Source organism: Zalophus californianus, chromosome 3, assembly GCF_009762305.2.
Source record: "Zalophus californianus isolate mZalCal1 chromosome 3, mZalCal1.pri.v2, whole genome shotgun sequence".
NCBI classification, from domain to species: domain Eukaryota; kingdom Metazoa; phylum Chordata; class Mammalia; order Carnivora; family Otariidae; genus Zalophus; species Zalophus californianus.
Genome location: NC_045597.1, coordinates 85,705,599 through 85,725,242, shown reverse-complemented (window position 1 = coordinate 85,725,242; position 19,644 = coordinate 85,705,599). Strand labels below are relative to the sequence as shown.

Below are 19,644 nucleotides of genomic sequence, written 5' to 3'. Positions count from 1 at the left end.
TCTGACAATTCATAATTTTTACAATTATTATAATCTTCAATTGTAAAGTATTTGACAGAGTTCTTAAGGCTTAAAACCTTTAAAATCCCTTTGGTACTTACTGCTTTGTATTAACACAGACAATATAAAAAATGAATAGTTGACTCTTCCCAGATGGAAAGAAATAACTCCTGAAGCACTATAAACCAATCCCTGGACACTAAATTTAGTGGGATAAACCCTAAGATCCCCCAGAGAGACTAATGCAGAAACTCATACATCTTATTTCTCTTATTAAAAAGAATATGTTCATATTTTACCCACTAACCAATTCTAGCCAGCTGAAACTGGTATGCAGGATATGCTTCCCAACAGCTGTTTTGTAAAAACATAACTATTGGTATCACTGCAGCTTGTTCCAGTGACATGCCCAATGTCATTGCTATTGAATCCTGACCTAACACCAGCCCCCACCTCCCCACCCCCCGCCCAACTGGTTCCCAGTTTGGATTTAAATGCTTTCAACAAAGTAAAAAAAAAAAAGGGGGGGGGGGGCAGTCCCTGACTGCTGAGAACTAATGATACTCACAGTTAAGTCTCAATGTTATTACAGACTGATTTGACATTTACAGCTAAACCATTTTGTTCTTCTGATCCCACTAGACAACTCTGTCTGAGACTAGGATGAAGTCAAACAAAAACAAGGTCACTATACAACGCACAAAATACCAAACATCTCTCTTCTGTTAAATGAGTGACAGCCCTCACTTCCTTGAACCCTCCCCAACATTATCCAAAGCCCAAATCCTATAATATAATCTTTGTAACACCCTCTTATTGAGACACCCCACAGTTCTCCATGGTCTGTATTCTTCGCTGCAGAGAGTGGTAAGTCCAATTCGTTCAATTACAAGTGTGTTCCGGGTGGTCTCTGAATGAAAGGTACTTACATTTGTAAATACTAACGTGGAATGAAAATAGACTACATGCTCTAGGATTACAAAATGACTCTAAAATATGGCTTACTAATACACATCTCACAATTCACAGAAGAGGGCAGCTTTGGATAACTTTGGTACAAGACTTCTTCCATTTTGCTTTTAATGTCAAGACCATGCTAAAATGTGTTGAGAAGTTCAGATAAAATAAAAAGCATTAATGACAATCACAGTGAAAATTGTTAAGGCATACAGGAAAAGCCCATCTAGCAATGTTAATTAGGAGAATGAGCAAGAGTTCACCGAGAGTCATTTCAATGGGAAGCATGCTCAAGTATATGGGCTATACCCAGATGCATATTTTAAAACAAAGACTCCAGGAAAATACCCAATAAAGACAAAGGTATAAGGAAAAGGTGGAAGAGGGTAACTTTTTCTTTAAATAGTGTTCACCATAATTATTGGAAAATCTGGATAACAGGCTAGCTGTGAGAAGAAAGCAAGATTTTAGTATATATTCTTTCACTGAAGACTTCTTTAAAATGCAAAATCTCCCACTTTGCAGCTGAATGTTATTTTTAAGTATGAATCACATCAGAGGTATAAAAAACAAACATGCCAACTTAGAACAAACAAGTTTTTACCACACAAAATAAATCTACTATAGACACCAGTATGAGCATTTTGTCAAAAAAAAAGAAAACCCAAAACCAGTATTTTAAAGCTAAGCTATCTATAACTCTATGTTTAACAAAAGAGTTAAAAATTAGAAGTCTTGAAGAACTTGAGGGGAATAATTTTTTTTAAAACCCAGCCCTAAAGATGAGGCAGAAAACACCTTTTTAACTGTCAACTGTATAATCAGCTTTTCAAAAACCTATGAAAATAAAGTACCCATTACCTACCTTTCCAATAAAACTGAAAGATTTTCATGGCTGGGGGTGGGGACATGAGGTATATATGCCACTTCCCCAACTACCTATTGTGTCCTTCCTGGATCTGGAAGACGTAAGTTTGGAGCGCACATAAAAATCATTGTCTTCAAAGGTACTTAATTTCTTAGAACCTGCACTGTGTGGGAGTTTTGCTTGAGAGAGAAAATATTTTCATCACCACTGCCCTCTATCTGTGTAGCACTTAAAGTGTTATATATATTACAACCTGATCTCCCTGTTAGATAGGGATTACCACTTAATTTTTATGGATCATGAAAACCTTGTTACTTAACAAGTAGAAGGAGCAATGATTTAAACTCATCTTGGGATGCCATCATGCAGTTCAAAACTATGACTTCAATATAATAATGAGAACCAGTTTTTAAAAAATTATGTAAAAGCTTGTTCAAAGGTAATACATATTATACCAAGTAATACCTGTGTAACTTACAGTAGGAAAAGGAAGTTTGTGGTCTCCTTGAGTCCATGTGGTTAAAGAGGTATTTGATCTTTCAGAGAACAATGGACTAGATATTCTAAGTTACATTTTATAGTAGGTATATATCCTTCCACTTGTATTTGTATTTGGGTATTAGAAGTAATCCAATTAAGAAGGATGACCTTTCTATTAACTCCAACCTCCTCTGTAAACCTCTTCTACAATTATTTTTTAGAAGAGGAGCTTTATGGCCCAGTAAATTTTAGCACATTTAATTCAGATGTGATTCTACAACAATAATAAAAAACACCAAAATGTTGACTACTCTCTCTTTACAGTGTAAACCTAACAATGCCAAGTTTTATCCTTTATGATGATCACAGTCCATGGCGTGCCTCCTCCAGGACTGAAACTTTCCTCTTTCAAATACCTTCCATCTCATAAGCCTTAATATCTAATATCTAGTTCCTAAATCAGAACTGTATCATCATCTTACTTCCTCACTATGGGAGGACAGCAGTTGCTTTTTCATCCCTTAAGGAAAGGTCCAGGGGTGGGGCACCTGGGTGGGTCAGTAGGCTGAGTCTGCCTTCACCTCAGGTCATGATCCCAGGGTCCTGGGATCAAGCCCCAAGTCAGGCTCCCTGCTCAGTAGGGAGTCTCTGCTTCTCCCTCTCCCTGTCACCCCCAGGTCATGCTCTCTCTCATAAACAAAAGCTTTAAAAAAAAAAAAAAAAAAAAAGATCCAGGGGCACTTGGGGGGGCTCAGTCGGTTAAGCATCTGACTTGATTTCAGTTTCAGGTCATGAACTCAGGGTCATGAGATGGAGGGGCTCTGCGCTGGGTGTGGAGCCTGCTTAAGATTCTTTCTCTCCTGCCTTTCTCCCCCACCCCCCAACCCACAAGCCCAATATCTCTTTTATAAAAAAACAAACAAAAAAAAGTCCATAGGGCTCATGGGTCACTCAGTTGGTTAAGCAACTGACGACTCTTGATGGTTTTGGCTCAGGTCAGGATCTCAGGGTCCTGGGATCAAGCCCTGCACTGAGCTCCACGTTCCGCACAGAGTCTGCTTGTCCCTCTCCTTCCCCCTCTGTTCCTGCCCCCCATCGCGTGCTCGCTATCTCAAATAAATAAAATCTTCAAAAGAAGTCCACAATATTAAAAAAAAACACTAAATTTCAAACAGTTCATTCAAAGACTGAAAGTACTTTATAAAACTGATTTAATAATTTCTCTGCTAGGGGTGCCTATGTGACTCAGATGGTTAAGCGTCTGCCTTTGGTTCAGGTCATGACCCCAGGGGCCTGGGATTGAGCCCCACATCTAGCTCCTGGCTCAGCAGGGAGCCTGCTTCTCCCTCTCCCTCTGCCTCTCTCCCGGCTCATGCTCTCTCTCTCTGTGTCTCAAATGAATAAATAAAATCTTTAAAAATAATAATGATAATAATTTCTCTGCTAGAATAAACCAAATTAAAAATGCCTAGCAAATTCTCTTGAAGAAGTTTTGTTTTAATAAACATTTTATTTTTACCCAGATTTTTACCCTTGGTAATAATTTACATTTGTACAACATGTTAAAACATTATAAAATTTAAAATGTTCTCAAAAATCAGATAATACACTTTTAAAAAAAACAAATGGAACTAGTTTCCATAAATTTCTAGAAAATGATTTCACCATTCCAAAAACATATAATATTAGTAACACCCAACTTCTACAGTATTTAACATTCAGGGCCTACAGAGAGAACATTATAACTGAGCACTGTATTATATGATCCCAAAAAAGCAGAATTTAAGTTCAGGAATCACTAAACTTACAGTGCTCCTTAATTCCTAATGTCTCCTTTAATATCATCCTATTTGCTCTCAGAATCACTTTATCAGTTGGGCCAATATCTGCTACATCCTAGGTGAGGATTTAGCTCACACCCTCCAACAAACTCCACCAAAGACTTCTGGGCAGAACAATTTACACCCCAGCCAGTATGCTGTCGGCTGGGAAGTTTGATGAGATGGGGGAGAGGGGGTGGATCAGGAGGCCCAAACAGATGACATTAGACTTCTGTATTTAAGTCTCATCCACTGGGACAGAAAATACATAGAATTACAGTTTCCCCATGTCTCCTAACTTACCACTGATCCCTTACTCATCGAAGACGACAAAAAGAAATGACATTCTGGTACCAGAGTTATCACTAGCTCATCCAACTTTATTACTAAATGGATTTAGAAATTAATTACTGTGATAAGATTTGGTCAATAGGAAAAAAAACCTGTTCTTCCCCCAGAGAAAAATGCTGTCCCAATGAAACAGTCTAGACACCAATGACCACAGTCTGCAGCAGTATTATCTGTGAAGGCTTGATTTACAGTGTATTCAGCATTTCCTTCACCATGGTGCTTGCCCAATTCACAAACCATATTTGAAGCAATGAAAGAACTAGGGAAGTGTTGGAAATGCTGCTTAAGGGACAAGGCCATGTCTTGAGAACTTTTATTGACCACGGTAATCATTAAATATTTGATTCATCTAACAATTCAAATAGAATCTTTAAGTGCTTCCATATGAGATCTTTTTTAAAAAAGCCAATTCTAAGGGGCGCATGGGTGGCTCAAGTCGTTAAGCATCTGCCTTCAGCTCAGGTCATGATCCCAGGGTCCTGGGATGGAGCCCCGCATCGGGCTCCCTGCTCTGCGGGAAGCCTGCTTCGCCCTCTCTCACTCCCCCTGCTTGTGTTCCCTCTCTTGCTGTGTCTCTTTCTGTCAAATAAATAAATAAAATCTTTAAAAAATAAAAAATAATAAAAAAATTAAAAAGCCAATTCTAAGTGTTGAATTTTTTTTACACCTGAAAACATTAAAAAATCATGACCACTGTTTAAACAAGTGGTCATATTTATGGACTACCTGAAAACAGAAACCTGTACAACTGCACTAACTAATAATAATGGCTGAAAAACATTTAGAGGAGAAAAGTAAAATACCCTTCTGAAGTAACCACTTTTATCCTTAAATGGGCAGAGAGATGGAAGCAGGCTCTGAAATTAGTTTTGGAAATGAGATAATAGCTGAAATTAATTGAATATTCTTTATGGGAGTAAATGCTTCTCATGAATTAACCTATTAAATTCTCACAACTACTCAGAAAGGTCAGTACTATTACTAATCCCCATTATACAGATGAAAACACAGACATAGTAATGTCACTTGCCCCAATATTCCATGGCTGCTAAGGGCTAAATTGTGACTTAACATCCAGGTTCCAGAGCTTGTGATTGTAATAATACACAATACTCTTTATATACTAACTTTTGTTGTATTGCTTTCAGTAGCAGGAAACCTGTACATGAAGTTAATCTGAAAAAATAATACAACATTGTTTTCAAAAGAACAGAGAGGCAGGGCGCCTGGTTGGCTTAGTTGATAGAGCATGTGACTATTGATCTTGGGGTCATGAGGTACAGCCCCACATTGGGAGGAGAGTTTCCTTAAATAAATAAATAAATAATTTTTTTTAAATTACAGAAACATAATGTTTAATAAAAAAACAACACAGAGGCAAGTCGAGGAAATTAAGACAGCTGTACATAAGGGAAAGGGAGATGAAAGAAACCACAAAAGGACAAAGAAGAAAATTTGAAAATCAGTAGAGAAAAGGGAAATCAATGAAAATATCTTTGAATGTCTAAATTACCTAATAAAAAGCTTGGGTGGGGGAAAGGTATGAAGGAATCTTTAGAGTGCTGTAAACATTCTATATCTTCACTAATAATGACCACCATGCATAAAGCTTTTTTAAAAAGGCACCAGTGCACACTCTGAGAGAAAACTCTTTACAAAATGCTCGTTAGAGGGTATTATTGCCTCCACTGAAAATCAGTGGTTTGGAGTAAGTCATGCTAAAACAACTTTTTTTTGTAAAGAATTACTGGAGGGGTGGTCAAGGAAATCATAGCCAAACCATAGGCAAACTTTTGAACTAGTCTTAAGATCATGGCAGAGGATCGTGGCTTTATAACTACATGACGGAGAGACCATTTCCAACCTAAGTTTCCATTGGATGTTTGTTACCAGTGAAGCAAGTCTGCAGAGGGCTGCAAGGTTCTTTGCTTGGCCTCTGCCCTATTTAACATTTTTTTATTAATGTAGATGGCCTGCTTTGCAAATTTACACGTGATCCAAAACCGGGAGTTCTCTAGAGGTTAGGATTCAAGAAAATATTGTGATGTTAAATTTAATGAATAGAAATTTAATATGTAAAATTTTAAATAGAGATAAATGTAAAGTCCAGTATTTAGGTTTTCAGCCTCAATTCTATAGTCTACTAGAACGGTTTATGAGTTTATATAAAAACAAATGTAGGTTTTTGATGATTAGGGTGAATTCGTGTGGTGTCGTGCCCTCTGCCATTTAGTAAGAATGGATATTCTGAATGGTGAATCTTAATTCTTGACGAGAGATGCTCAGAATGGGGTTGGATCCAGAAATCATGAGAAAGAGTAAAGGGAAATGTAGTATTCAACTTGGATAAGAGAGACTTAAGAGAAATTCTGTCATTTTCAAATATTTAAAGGATTATGTATGACAGTAGGGTTCGATTTATTGTATATAGATCTAGAACATAAGGGGTGGGGAGGATATTAAGACATCATATTTGGATTTAATTATGGAAATTCTTTCCTACAGAAAGAAAAGAGAAAGAGCTGTTAATGAGCTCTTAAGCTTTCCTTGGCTCAAATTGGGAGGTTTAGCTTGCCAGCTGTCAGAAAGATTACAGAAGGATTTCCCTTTTCAGATGGATAGTTCTGAGCAGGAGAAACTCTACCTACCCCTATTCAAAGGCACCACAGGCCTCCTGTGGTGGCTGTACCTTCCTGATGTTCCCTAGGGACCAACACAATATTTAAAAATATCAGCAAGTTAAAGCATATACAATTCAATGGGCTAATAATCCAAGTAACATGATATTCTAAAACGATGCTAATAAGGGCACCGGTCTCTCAAAGAGAATTATATTAAAATACCTTCAAAGGGAAAAAACCAGAAAGAGTCTTCAGCAGATTGGCTTTGAGAAACTGATTAGTGCATTTTGGAGAAATTAAGACTAGTTTATGAAACAATCCATAAAAAAGGACAAATGAAAAAAGGGATAAATCACCTAAAAATTATTTTTTTTTTAAGATTTTGACAGAGACAGTGCGCTCACGCACATGAGCTTGCACAAGCAGGGGGAGTAGCAGACAGAGGGAGAGGGAGAAGCAGACTCCCCACCAAGCAGGGAGCCCGATGTGGGGCTCGATCCCAGGACCCCGGGATCATGACCTGAGCCAAAGGCAGATGCTTCACCGACCGAGCTACCCTGGTGCCCCCATTTCTTTTTTTAAATAGAAATTCTTATTCTGGTCTCTATAACTAAAGAGATCACAGCACTGTAAGTGCTTCTTACAAATTCCTGAGATATGACTTAAATCAAACTTTATTTTTTTTTAAGATTTTATTTATTTGACAGAGAGAGCTCACAAGTAGGGGGAGAAGCAGGCAGACGGAGAGGGAAAAGCAGGCTCCCCACCAAGCAGGGAGCCTGACATGGGGCTTGATCCCAGGACCCCGAGACCATTACCTGAGCCAAAGGCAGACATCCAACTGACTGAGCCACCCAGACACCCCTTAAATAAAACTTTAAGATGGTTTTCTAGTATATCATTAAAGTAAAGGGGAAAACTGACTTAAAAAAAAAAAGTTATTTGTTTTGGTACTTAACTGCCCTCATTGACAAGTAACTATTTTTGATGATACCATACTTTAATCATATAAGGATCTACCTACTAAAAATGAAAAAGCCAAAAGCATATTACATATTTATCTAATTTTATCACTCTTTCCAAAGCTCTGAATTTTAACTTTAAAAACTACCAAAGAGGGGTGCCTGGGTGGTTCAGTCAGTTAGGCAACGGCCTTCGGCTCAGGTCGTGATCCCAGAGTCCTGGGATCGAGCCCCACACTGGGCTCCCTACTCAGCCGGGAGCCTGCTTCTCCCCCTTCCCCTGCAGCTCCCCCTGCTTGTGCTCTGTCAAATAAATAAAAGCTTTAAAAAAAAAAAAAAAGAAAGGAAAGGAAGGGAGGGAGGGAGGAAGGGAGGGAGGGAAAGAAAGACAGAGAGAGAGACAGACAGACAGAAAGAAAGAAAGAAAAAAGAAAAGAAAAGAAAAGACAAACTACTAAAGACCTAGTTAGCTGGAAAGTTCTAAAATATAACCAGGTAACTAATTCATCAGCAAATGGAAATTTCGGTCTCACTCAAAATAAACTGAAGCAGATAATTATAATTAATGCAAAGATGCAGACTCTTTCTGAAAATCAACTGCCTGAATTATTAATCACAGTGATTTCATCACTGTCAAAAAAACAGAATCTTTATATACCAGAGGGTCTGGGAATTGCTCTTGACTCAAAAACTACTATGACAGCAACAGTGTGAAGATCTGACATCCCAAGAAAGCCACAAATCTATTTTCAACAAGTTTTTGCCATATTATGTGCAACATTTAGAAAGAACAAAGCCCAATATAAAAATCTAAAACAATTCCTGCAAAAATGTGAATGTACCATATAAAATGAGTACTTCAGAACCCTACTACACTAATTTCTTCAAATAATGTTCTTTGGAGTCTTATTAAGACTTATTAAGTCTTTTTTCTTCTCATAATATACTCAGATGATTCTTTATGTGGGAGAACCTACCATAATCCAGTCTTTTCAGGAAAGCAGAGGGAAAAGACCCTAAAAATAAACTCTTCCTCAAAATAAGGTAACACAGACAGAAAATCAGCATCCATGTGTAAAATGGGTTTACATAGCTGTTTGGATGATTAAGTAAGAAGCGCCTGAAGAGCTTTTAATATTAATATATGCTATGTTAGTGGAAGAAGTTATTCTAATATAGGCTATTTTAAAGGAAGCTGGGTTTTCTGTTTTTTTCCTGGGGAGGACAGGATCTTGTGGGATGTTTTGTAAACACTGCATAAGTAGGTCCATTAATCATAAACTATGTGGCTTGCCAACTCTACTTTAATAAGTAAAATTATTTTCAGTAAAAAGGATCAACGATTTTTGGAACACTCAGACTTCATAAACATGTCTTCACACAGTTAAAGACACACTGCTAAACCAAAAGATCTTTGCAGAGGGGTTGATCTCATTTATTAAAGACCACAGTCAATGCAATAAGGAAGGGATACAGAGAGGCTTATCAAAAGTACTAATACTATTAAGTTGTGCGTACTCAGCAGTTCATTTCCTCTCCATGAGTGCTGTATCTGAAACAGATATTACCTCCTGAATAAGTCTCAGTATAACTCCTTATGTCCATGTTCTACTTACATAAACTAGTTATCTTATAACTCATTTAGTTTGAACTATTCATTGTAGTTTCATTTTTGTGTTGTTAAATGTATCCGACATTAAAATCCCATAATCTACACGGACAGTGTTGGTTTTAAGATTTTATCTATTTATCAGAAAGAAAGAGAGAGAGCACAAGCAGGGGGAGCGGCAGGCAAAGGGAGAAGCAGGCTCCCCGCTGAACAAAGACCCTGATGCAGGACTCGATCCCAAGACCCTAGGATCATGACCTGAGCCAAAATCAAGAGTCACACGCTTAACCAACTGAGCCACCCAGGTGTCCCACCTACATGGACAGTTTTAAAGACAAATAGTTAAATTAACTTGAGTACCTCAATTAGTTCCCTCTACCTACACTCTTCTCCTCTCCCCAAAAAACTCTGTAATTCTGTCATCACAGCTCAGGAAGACATCATTACATCCATGTTGATATTACTTGTAAAACAGAAAAGAGGCAGTTTAACATAGTGGTTGAGTATGAACTCTGGCCCTAAAAACCTGGGTTCAAATCCTAGCCCCACCTCTTACAAGCTACCTGACCTTAAGGTTTACTTAACTTCTTTGTACCTTGGTTACCCATTTGTAAAATGCAGAACAAACAGTATTTAGCTCATAGGGTTACCAGGAAGATTAAATGATCTGTTATCACAACAGGGCAGCCTGGGTGGCTCAGTCGGTTAAGCATCCGACTCTTGATTTTCGCTCACGTCATGATCTCAGGGTTGTGAGATCAAGTCCCATGCTGGGCTCCATGCTGAGCATGGTGCTTGCTTAAGATTCTCTCTTTCTGTCTCCCTCTGCCCCTCCCCTCACCCTCCCATCTTAGCTTACACTCTCTCTTAAAAAAAGGCGGGGAGAGGGCACCTGGGTGGCTCAGTCGTTAAGCGTCTGCCTTCGGCTCAGGTCATGATCCCTCTCCCACTCCCCCTGCTTGTGTTCCTTCTCTCCTCTTGTCTCTGTCAAATAAATAAATAAAATCTTTAAAAAAAATAAAGTTCTTAGAACATGCCCGATACATAGTACGTGTACTGTATCAGCTATTGTTAAAACCAAGAAGGTAAAACAAAATGAAAGCACGCTGAAACGTTGTTAACTGGGTTCTTTTGAAGAGTATTATGCTTCTCACTAAAGTTTACTTCAGTTTCCTTATTGATTCTGTGTTTTCAACCTTTCTTGTGTACATTTTAGCTAGTCTTAAGTGATCTGCTTCTAACTCTATACAGATAAAACTACCTTTCTAACACTATCAAGACTCTTCTCATATTCTCCACCATCTTAAGTGTGTGAAAATATCTTCCCTACTAAAATTTAAGAAGCACGAGGGGCAGTGTCATACCTTGGGAAAAGATTCTTCTACCAATGGTAGCATACATATAGCATATGGTCATTAATTAAATGGATTTTAATGGCTTTATTTCAATGGGAGTCAAATGCATAAATATCAGTAAACTAGAAGCTTATTTAGATTCATGTACTCCTGATGCTTAAATGTTTTTTTAATCCCAGCCCACAAATTAAAAGCTCAAGGTAATAATGGAAAAGCATAATTGTGTATAAATCAAGCTGACCTGCATATGTTTTAGTAATGAGTGGTACACGATACCTCTCAATTTTTCAGTATGTTCAATTTCATACTTATGGACCAATCATGAGCTTTTGAATACCAAATCTCCTAACAACAGATCTGTGCTCATTTGAACCTTAAAAAATACTGATTATTTTCTCTTGTGTAACTTCTTCCTTTTCCAAAAAGCATGAGAACAATCTCAGAAAGGACACTAAAAAGCAACTATAAATTCTGCAGTCAACAGTATGGTATCATGGCTTCCACCATGCACAGGGATCCTGTATGCTTATAGCTGATGGTCTACATTAAGAAGACATGATAGAGTGCTTGCTTCAGTATACTAACATACTAAAGAAAGAAGACATGATAGCTATCTTCAAATACTTAAAAGGGTTGCCATGAAGAAAGTATAAACTTAATTTTTTGTGTTCCTGAGGCAGGACAAGTCATACAGAAGCAGATTTCTGATATAATGAAAGAACTTTCTGAAAATTAAGCTATCTAAAATTGGAAAAAATAATCACTTGAGATAATGAATACTATAACACTAAAAATGTTTATGAGAAGACTGGGTTTTAGGAATGATATAGAAAAGGTAAGTATTTGATAAAGTTGAACTACATGATCATAAACATCCCCTTCATTTAAAATGTTCTTACTAAACCCAAGACGGGGTGCTTGGGTGGCTCAGTCAGTTAAGGGTCTGCCTTCGGCTCAGGTCATGATCCCAGGCTGCTGGGATCAAGCCCCAGTCGGGCTCCTTGCTCAGGGGGTAGCCTGCTTCTCCCTCTCCCTCTGCTGCTCCCCCTGCTTGTTCTCCCTCTCTCTCTCTGTCAAATAAATAAAAATCTTTTTAAAAATACCTAAACCCAAGTTTTGGTCTAATGTACAACACTAACATTGTGCAGGACTATCCTTACCTGCCCAATGGTTCAGAGTCTGTGTAGGCTACTTGAACATCATCCCTTTGTAGAGACCAACTGACATTTTAGATATTGGAAGGTCCAATCCCTATTTGTTTGACTTTGTGACCCAATTTTCTATGTATAAAGATAAATTAAATTCACTTGAAATTTTATGTGAAGAATTTCAGCTCAGCCTTGAGACAACTGGAATTCACAAGTGAAGGACAGGAAAATTATAACTGGTTTCACTGTTTTACAATCATCACGAAAATTCAGAGAATTTAGAAAAATGAGAATGACAGAAAATGGGTAATTGGAATCTAATAACTTATCTACTATATCAAACCTGTTATTAGAACTACTATTTGGGTGGTATAACTAACTTGGTTTAATATATTCATATTGGTTCCATATACTCATTGAGGTAATAAGAAAAATGTTTTTAAAAGGGAGCAAAAATCATGAGTAAGCTAAGCTAGAACATACATCCTAAAAGTACATGGAGATTCATTATACTTTTGTACATGCTTGAAATTTCCATAGCAAAATTAAAATAAAAAGAGCTCTCACATAAAAAATAAAATTCAATGCTCAAATAATATAGGCAGGATGCTGGTGTATTTTTTAAGCCATAGGAAGAACAAATAATAATTCAGCATCCATTTAATCTTATCCAAATTTGCCTCAACTCAAATCTGAAAGTAACTGCTAGAATATCTCACACATACACTCTAAATTTCAGAGGAAAAGTTCTTAAGTACTATTTAGAAACAGTTTCATTACCAAAATTGAGTAACATTTCATTGAACACTGAAGTGAAAAATGTTGCCACATAGCAGGTTCTCTTTTATTGAATCCAAGATGCATAGTAGTTTTATATAAGACTTCATAATTATTATAGTCCTCCCTAGTCCACTGTAAAAATAATTGTACTGATACTTTAGAATTGCTTTTGGTAACTACAATTATTCTGTTTCCTCTATATTAGGATTTTAAAAGCCTAGAAAAAGTTATCTTATTTCTGTTTAACAGCTAAGACTTCCATTAAAAGTGAGAAAAGCTGCAACATTAGTGCAGCATTAGGCTAGATTCTAGTCCTGGATCTGAACTTATTTTACCTTGAACATGTCACTTAAGCCTGCTGGGTCATGATGCTCATCCATAAAATAACTCCAGCTAAATGATTCCAAAGACTCCATCTAGTTCTGAAGTTGTACAATATTATAACATTCATAGTGAGTATACTCCTTCAATGATAGGTACTATATCCTATCACCATACAGCACTGTGGATGAACTCACACAAAATGTGCAAAGCCAGAAACATGTAAACAAACATGATTTAAAAGAAAAAAAAACTGGCTTGAAATATGGGTTAAATATCAAGGGCATTTATTTTCTTATCTAGAAAGCATTAACACTATAGGCTATAAATTAAGCTCTGGAATGTTGTAAAAATTCAACCAAGACTCTTGAAAAGAAAGGAAAATCTCTGAATAGTAATTTCTTGACACCCAGTGACTGCGGCACCCATGTGCCTACCCAGCATTTATGTGTCAGAGGAAGATGTTACTTTTTTGGGATACTGGAATCAAGAGTATGGAGTGGAATGCATTCTTTGTTAAATTAGTACAAGTTCAAATTAAGCACCTGAAAAACACTACCTTCCTAGTTAACAATGAACTAATGAGATTAAATGTTTTTATTAATCAAATGTTTGTTTCAATGTTTGTATTACATATATAAACTAATTCCCTAACTCTAGCACCCATTGAATTCGCAGAAATGGTAGAGATAAACTGTATTGCAACAGCCCTACTTAATGAAGTCTAAAACTAAGTTAATCCAAGTAAAACTATGGATTTCTTTTGTAAGAGGGAGTAATTCATAGACATTAGTTTATAATTATGAAATCAATAAAAGTAAACAAAAAATTTAGTAACCAGTGGGCCATGTAGTACACAAATGTGGTATACTGTTTAAAAACAAAACAAAAACAAAAACACAACACCTGCTTTCAGAAATAGCAGTAATGAAAAGTGTAGCTATTGATACCTCAGTTAATCATATTGTAAAAGGACTGCCAGGAGAATGTGAGTATCTAAATAAAATTATAGTGCCATTATGTTGGAGAAAGCTATGCTGGCTGTAAGACAGGAAAAGGAATATAGCCTTAACAGATGAATACAGATAAGCAAGTAATTTGCGGGGGTGGTGGGATGACAGAAGAGGAACACTTTATGTAATTTACAACTCAACTCAAAGAATTCAAAGATATTAGTAGTAGTAAAAATCTACAAAATGACTGTGAACCAGAGAGAGTGTTCAGGTTTCTTTAAAGAGCCTGAGACGGTGTATATGTAAATAAATTGAATGGAGATGTAAGCTGGTATTGTGGTATTGTGATGATTTAACCACAAATGCCTTCCCTATTTAAATATTCCAATCAGTACTGTTAGTACACGTACCTCGGAGAATTCTTTCCTCATGGCAACGAAGAAAGTCCCAGATTCTAACAGTGCCGTCATCAGAGCATGTAGCAAATTTATTATCCGTGGGTGAGAAACTGTTACATGAAGACACACAGCAGGGGAAAGAAGTCAGCATTTAACAGATTATCTCTGCTTCTCAGACAGGGAAAAATAAAAACACTGTGCTGAGTTATAAACAGGAGTGGGAAGTATTCCAACAGTGAAGAAGCCCTTAAAGAGAATGTTGTCAGCTAACAAACGCATCTCATCAAAAGAAGAATTCAACAGAGTAGTTGCTTCTTAGTTTTCAATCAACATAGTCCGAGAACTTTACAGGTGTATTAGTACTAATGCTTCCCACACTCCCCACAGTATAGTATTTCCTGTCTTACCAATAGAAAATGTGGAGCTGATTTAAGTGTAGAAAACTAAGTGAATTTTACTTTTGCAATATTCCTTCAACACTCTTTTAAATCACATAGGAATACCGCTCAAAAAATTAGCATCAGCTTCTGCCTCAGATGCTTCATGAAATGATAAGCTAAAAAATTTTGGACAGGCTATTTAAAGACTAGTTGCTAAACACCCCTACATACAATGTTTCTCATTTATTTGAACAGTCTGTGGGAAACTCTCACACCTTCTCCCTGGCAAGCTATTCCATGAATGTTGCACGTTTTAGGGAAAACGAACACAGAGACATTCAGACTGTGTTTGAAGCCAAAGATAATCTACTGCAAAGGATTCTGCCATCTTTCCCTCCCTGTCATGAAAAACCATCAAGTTTCTCATCTATCTCTAAGAACTCTCTTGAACTTTTGAGTCCTATAACTAACAAAGAACCAACTGTGAAACTCAATGTATGGGCAGGACACTAAAGCAGTTTTTGCAGAAGCATGTTTATCCAACAATTTTTGTTAAAATTCTGAAAGTAGAAACAAGTGACTGCAGTGGATGATGTTTTCTATAAAGATGTCAACCTCCTCCCACACATGGGCAGTACACCTGTAAAGAATGCTGCTTAGCTTTATTCTGAGGCTGCAGCAATTCTTCAGGCTTGCTTTCAAAATTTTTTTTTCCAGTTTTACTATACATATCTCACTGATATGTAAAAATATACAACTCACTGAAAATATTTTAAACTCCACTTATTATACATTTGCATAACTGATGTTCTCAACAGTGAATCAGAAGAAAAAGTCCTAAAGTCCTCTTGACAATGGTTTGCTTACAGTTTCAAAGCTTGAAGAACCCATTCATTACTCCATTAATGTTTGCCACATCCAGAGTTATTTGTGAGTTTTTAGTCCTACTATACTTTCCTTTTGAAGTCGTGGCATAACCAAGCCAACCAGGTCTTCACTTAAGCCTTTTTTTCTTGTATTTTGTGTGAACTCTGAAGGTGTTTTCTGTAGGCTTTAGATTTTATTCAGCTGTATAATTAAAGACTGAATTCTTTATTCGGAATGAAAGATTCTTGTCTTACACAGTAGGTAATAAAAAGGAATAACGTATACACATTATTAACCATAAATGAAAAGAGAAAACCAGTGCAAAATGCGGCAGACAATACATCTCTAACATATTGCAAAGGCTGATACCGGGACAACACTACTTCAGAAAAGTGCCAGCAAAATGGTGAGTGTGTGAAAACAAAGAAAAATATTGTGTTTATAGGGTGCAGAAAGTATCCCAGAATCTGACAGAGCCCATGCATCTCTGCACCCAGAATACACTTAGAGAATAATTTAACCATGACAATAGGGACTACAGAAAATGGTATATTGTGTATAAACCTGGCCTCTCTAATCGCCTCCTTATGTGCCTGGAACATCTTGACGTTGTTCATGTTCGACTGCCAATATTTCACATATCCTCCATGGTCTGCTGTCAACATCCACATGTCATTATGTGACCAAGTCATGGCCCTCACTGGGCTATCATGAGCCTGTGAAAACATAAAACATTTGTAAACATTATGTAAAAGAATATACGACAGAAGGCTTTACATGAGCATATATTAACTCCCAAGAATTATTTATCCAATTTTAAGTTTAAAATGCCAATAAACTAATTGTATCTCCAGTTCTTTACGGTACCACAGAAGAATGCTACCATCTGATCATTACTGTTACCTGTAATATTGTTTCAAAATTGAAGGTGAGTCCATTCCACAAGGTAAACTCTCCACTAGAAGCTCCGGTGACCAACCGTCTTCCTTCTGGAGTCCACTAGGGAAGAAAAAAAAGAATCTTAGCTAATTTTTAAAACACTTAGAAAGTATTTACAAAATATCCAATAATAAACATTAAATAGACAATACTGACTTTCACTTAGGCATAGTTCAGATTTATAAGCAAGTACTTTGTCAGAAAAGCACTTGTATTAACAGTGCAGGAAAAGCTCTAGCACTTTAGCTCATTAACTAAATTAAAAATAGTAAATGCACACGGCACCTGGATGACACAGTCGTTCAAGCATCCAACTCTTGGTTTCAGCTCAGGTCCTGATCTCTCAGGGTTGTGAGATCGAGCCCCATGTCAGGCTCCGTGCTCAGCATGGAGTCGGCTTAAGATTCTCTCTCTCCCTCTCCCTTTGCCCCTCCCCTCACCACCCGCATGTGTTCTCTCTCTCTGCCTCTCTCTCTCTCAAAATAAATGAATCTTAAAAAAAAAATAGTAAATGCATTAAAAGTACCTGGTTAAGTTACACACACCTACACCCTTTAAAGAACCTTTAAAAGCAAAATATGCAAAGACCACATTTTCCTAGGATACATGGCAGGCTAACATAAATAAAATAGTCAGTCACCAAAATAACTCAAAGAAGGATTACATCTGCTAGTGGACCAATTTAGGAAGAAAGTTACTGCTGTTTTATGAAAAAAAGTAAGTACCAATTTAAGGACATCAAGGATATTAAACTTTTCCTGGCCACTAAATGTATTTAACTAGAAATTATGACACACAGTTAAAAAATACAAGTGTGCTTATAGGAATAGCAGGATGAGATATTTAAAATGAAGACTATTTGGGGCGCCTGGGTGGCTCAGTTGGTTGGGCGACTGCCTTCGGCTCAGGTCATGATCCCGGAGTCCCAGGATCAAGTCCTGCATCGGACTCCCTGCTCAGCAGGGAGTCTGCTTCTCCCTCTGACCTTCCCCCCTCTCATGTACTCTCTCTCTCTCATTCTCTCTCTCAAATAAATAAATAAAATCTTTAAAAAAAAATAAAAATAAAATAAAAAATAAAATAAATAAAATAAAATAAAATGAAGACTATTTGGTAAACCTGGCTTTTTATTGCTTACCTGCACATCGGGATTTTGCTTACTTTGATTATGAATAAAATCCTCCTACTTTCCTAGTTTCTGTTATCTATTAGGGATCCCAACCAAGTAAATAATACAGACAACAGAGCTCTAGGCACAATACCTTGTCCTTATGTCTTAATACCTTGTAATTTGGACTGTGTTTCCACTATGTATAAATGTCTCCTGAGACCTTACAGTTTGATCCCCAAATGAGAAATTTACCTATCTAACAAACTGTAACAAATACAATTTTATCCTTCTGTACTGTGATACCAAATGCTCAGATTTTACTCATTTCAAAACAATTTTCTCTATTATGCTAAGAAGATACAAAAATTAGCTACACACCAACCCCTTTTATCAAATTCCCTGGCAAACAAAATCATACTACATACTGGTTGGTTCTACCAACAAAAAAGCCAATAAAATAAGTGGCTTTTTTTTTTACTGATATTTCTACTGCTTTAGACCTCTGAAGCAAATACGAGACCTAAGACTGACTGCAATATTTCCCTCAGACCTTTGGTTCTCCCTGCTCTCTACCATACCTCTCTAGTATCAGAGGACTTGCTTATTTTGCTCATTTGCCACAATGTTTGCCTATTATTATGGCTTCTCTGTCCCATTTTTTTTCAATTCTTATTTGCTTAACTCTATTAACTCTATCCTACATTTCTAGACTTAATATACTGCTAACCAACAAGTACATTCTTACTTAGCAAACTACAAAGAAAATGATTATACTATCACAAATGGTAATATTAACTGGATGCCTGGGAGACGAAGATGGGAAGCCCTTCTATTGCAAACCCCTTCGAATTTTCAAATTTTAAACCATGCCAATCTACTATTTACTTAAAAATTATACTTAAATTTCATGCATATGTACTGAGTACCTACTATGTACCTTTATGAAGCTAACAATTATGGCTGACCACTGGCCTTTAGCTCTTTTCAGGTGTTTTCCTTACTAGTGACACCCAACAGTTTTCATTAACTTTGAGATGTTGCTTTCTAAACAGCAGCAAAAGCCACCCTACTATTCAAGAGCAAGTCTGAGACCTGCTACAATATAGATCCATGGCCTGCTCAGAGAATTCTATGGACATTGCAACATGAAGAACAATCCAAAAGCAATACCTTACTAAATGTGAATACAGTGGATAAATGATTGGGTATTCCAAAATAAAATTATTAGCAACATAACAATTTTTATCCCAGATATAAGTTTAAAATAATTTCTGTCCTGTTAAATATATGTACAGACTAACTCAGGATTAATTTTTGGAAAAAAAAAAAAGTACCCAACACAATACTTACCCTAACAACAAATACTGGACACTTTACTTTATTTGTTGATGTTCGAACAAATTTTGTTGTTACTGCATTCATAGGATTATTCAACATCCCTATAGGTGGGACCAACTACAAAAAGAAAAAATTGGGTTTTAAGGGCTCCTGATTACACACAAGGCATAAACCAGGGAAATAGCAAGGTAATTATTTCAACATTTAGAGACAAATTCAGGACTATACAGGACTTTCAAAAGACTATTATTATAATCAGTCTGAATTAATTAAATGAAGAAAATTGAGATACAGGACAGTTAAATGCCCATTATTATTAAACAAACAACAAAATCAAGAATGTGATTTCCCCAATTACTTCTCAAGGTCAACACAATAAAAACATG

General features: G+C 36.7%; 1 protein-coding gene across 5 annotated transcripts in view; it reads right to left on the bottom strand.

Moving 5' to 3' along the window:
- WDR33 (WD repeat domain 33) overlaps positions 1 to 19,644 on the bottom strand; it is a 112,347-nt gene that overhangs the window by 44,737 nt on the left and 47,966 nt on the right. For 4 of the 5 annotated variants that reach the window (XM_027589194.2, XM_027589195.2, XM_027589196.2 and 1 more), the window contains exons 4-7: positions 19,271 to 19,375; positions 16,774 to 16,869; positions 16,435 to 16,586; positions 14,636 to 14,733 (exon numbers count right to left, since the gene is read on the bottom strand). In XM_027589194.2, the coding sequence (XP_027444995.2) occupies positions 14,636 to 14,733; positions 16,435 to 16,586; positions 16,774 to 16,869; positions 19,271 to 19,375 (451 nt within the window). Of the gene's footprint in view, positions 1 to 8,435; positions 9,612 to 14,635; positions 14,734 to 16,434; positions 16,587 to 16,773; positions 16,870 to 19,270; positions 19,376 to 19,644 lie in introns of those variants that run through there. The other variant, XM_027589198.1, reaches the window with a different exon arrangement.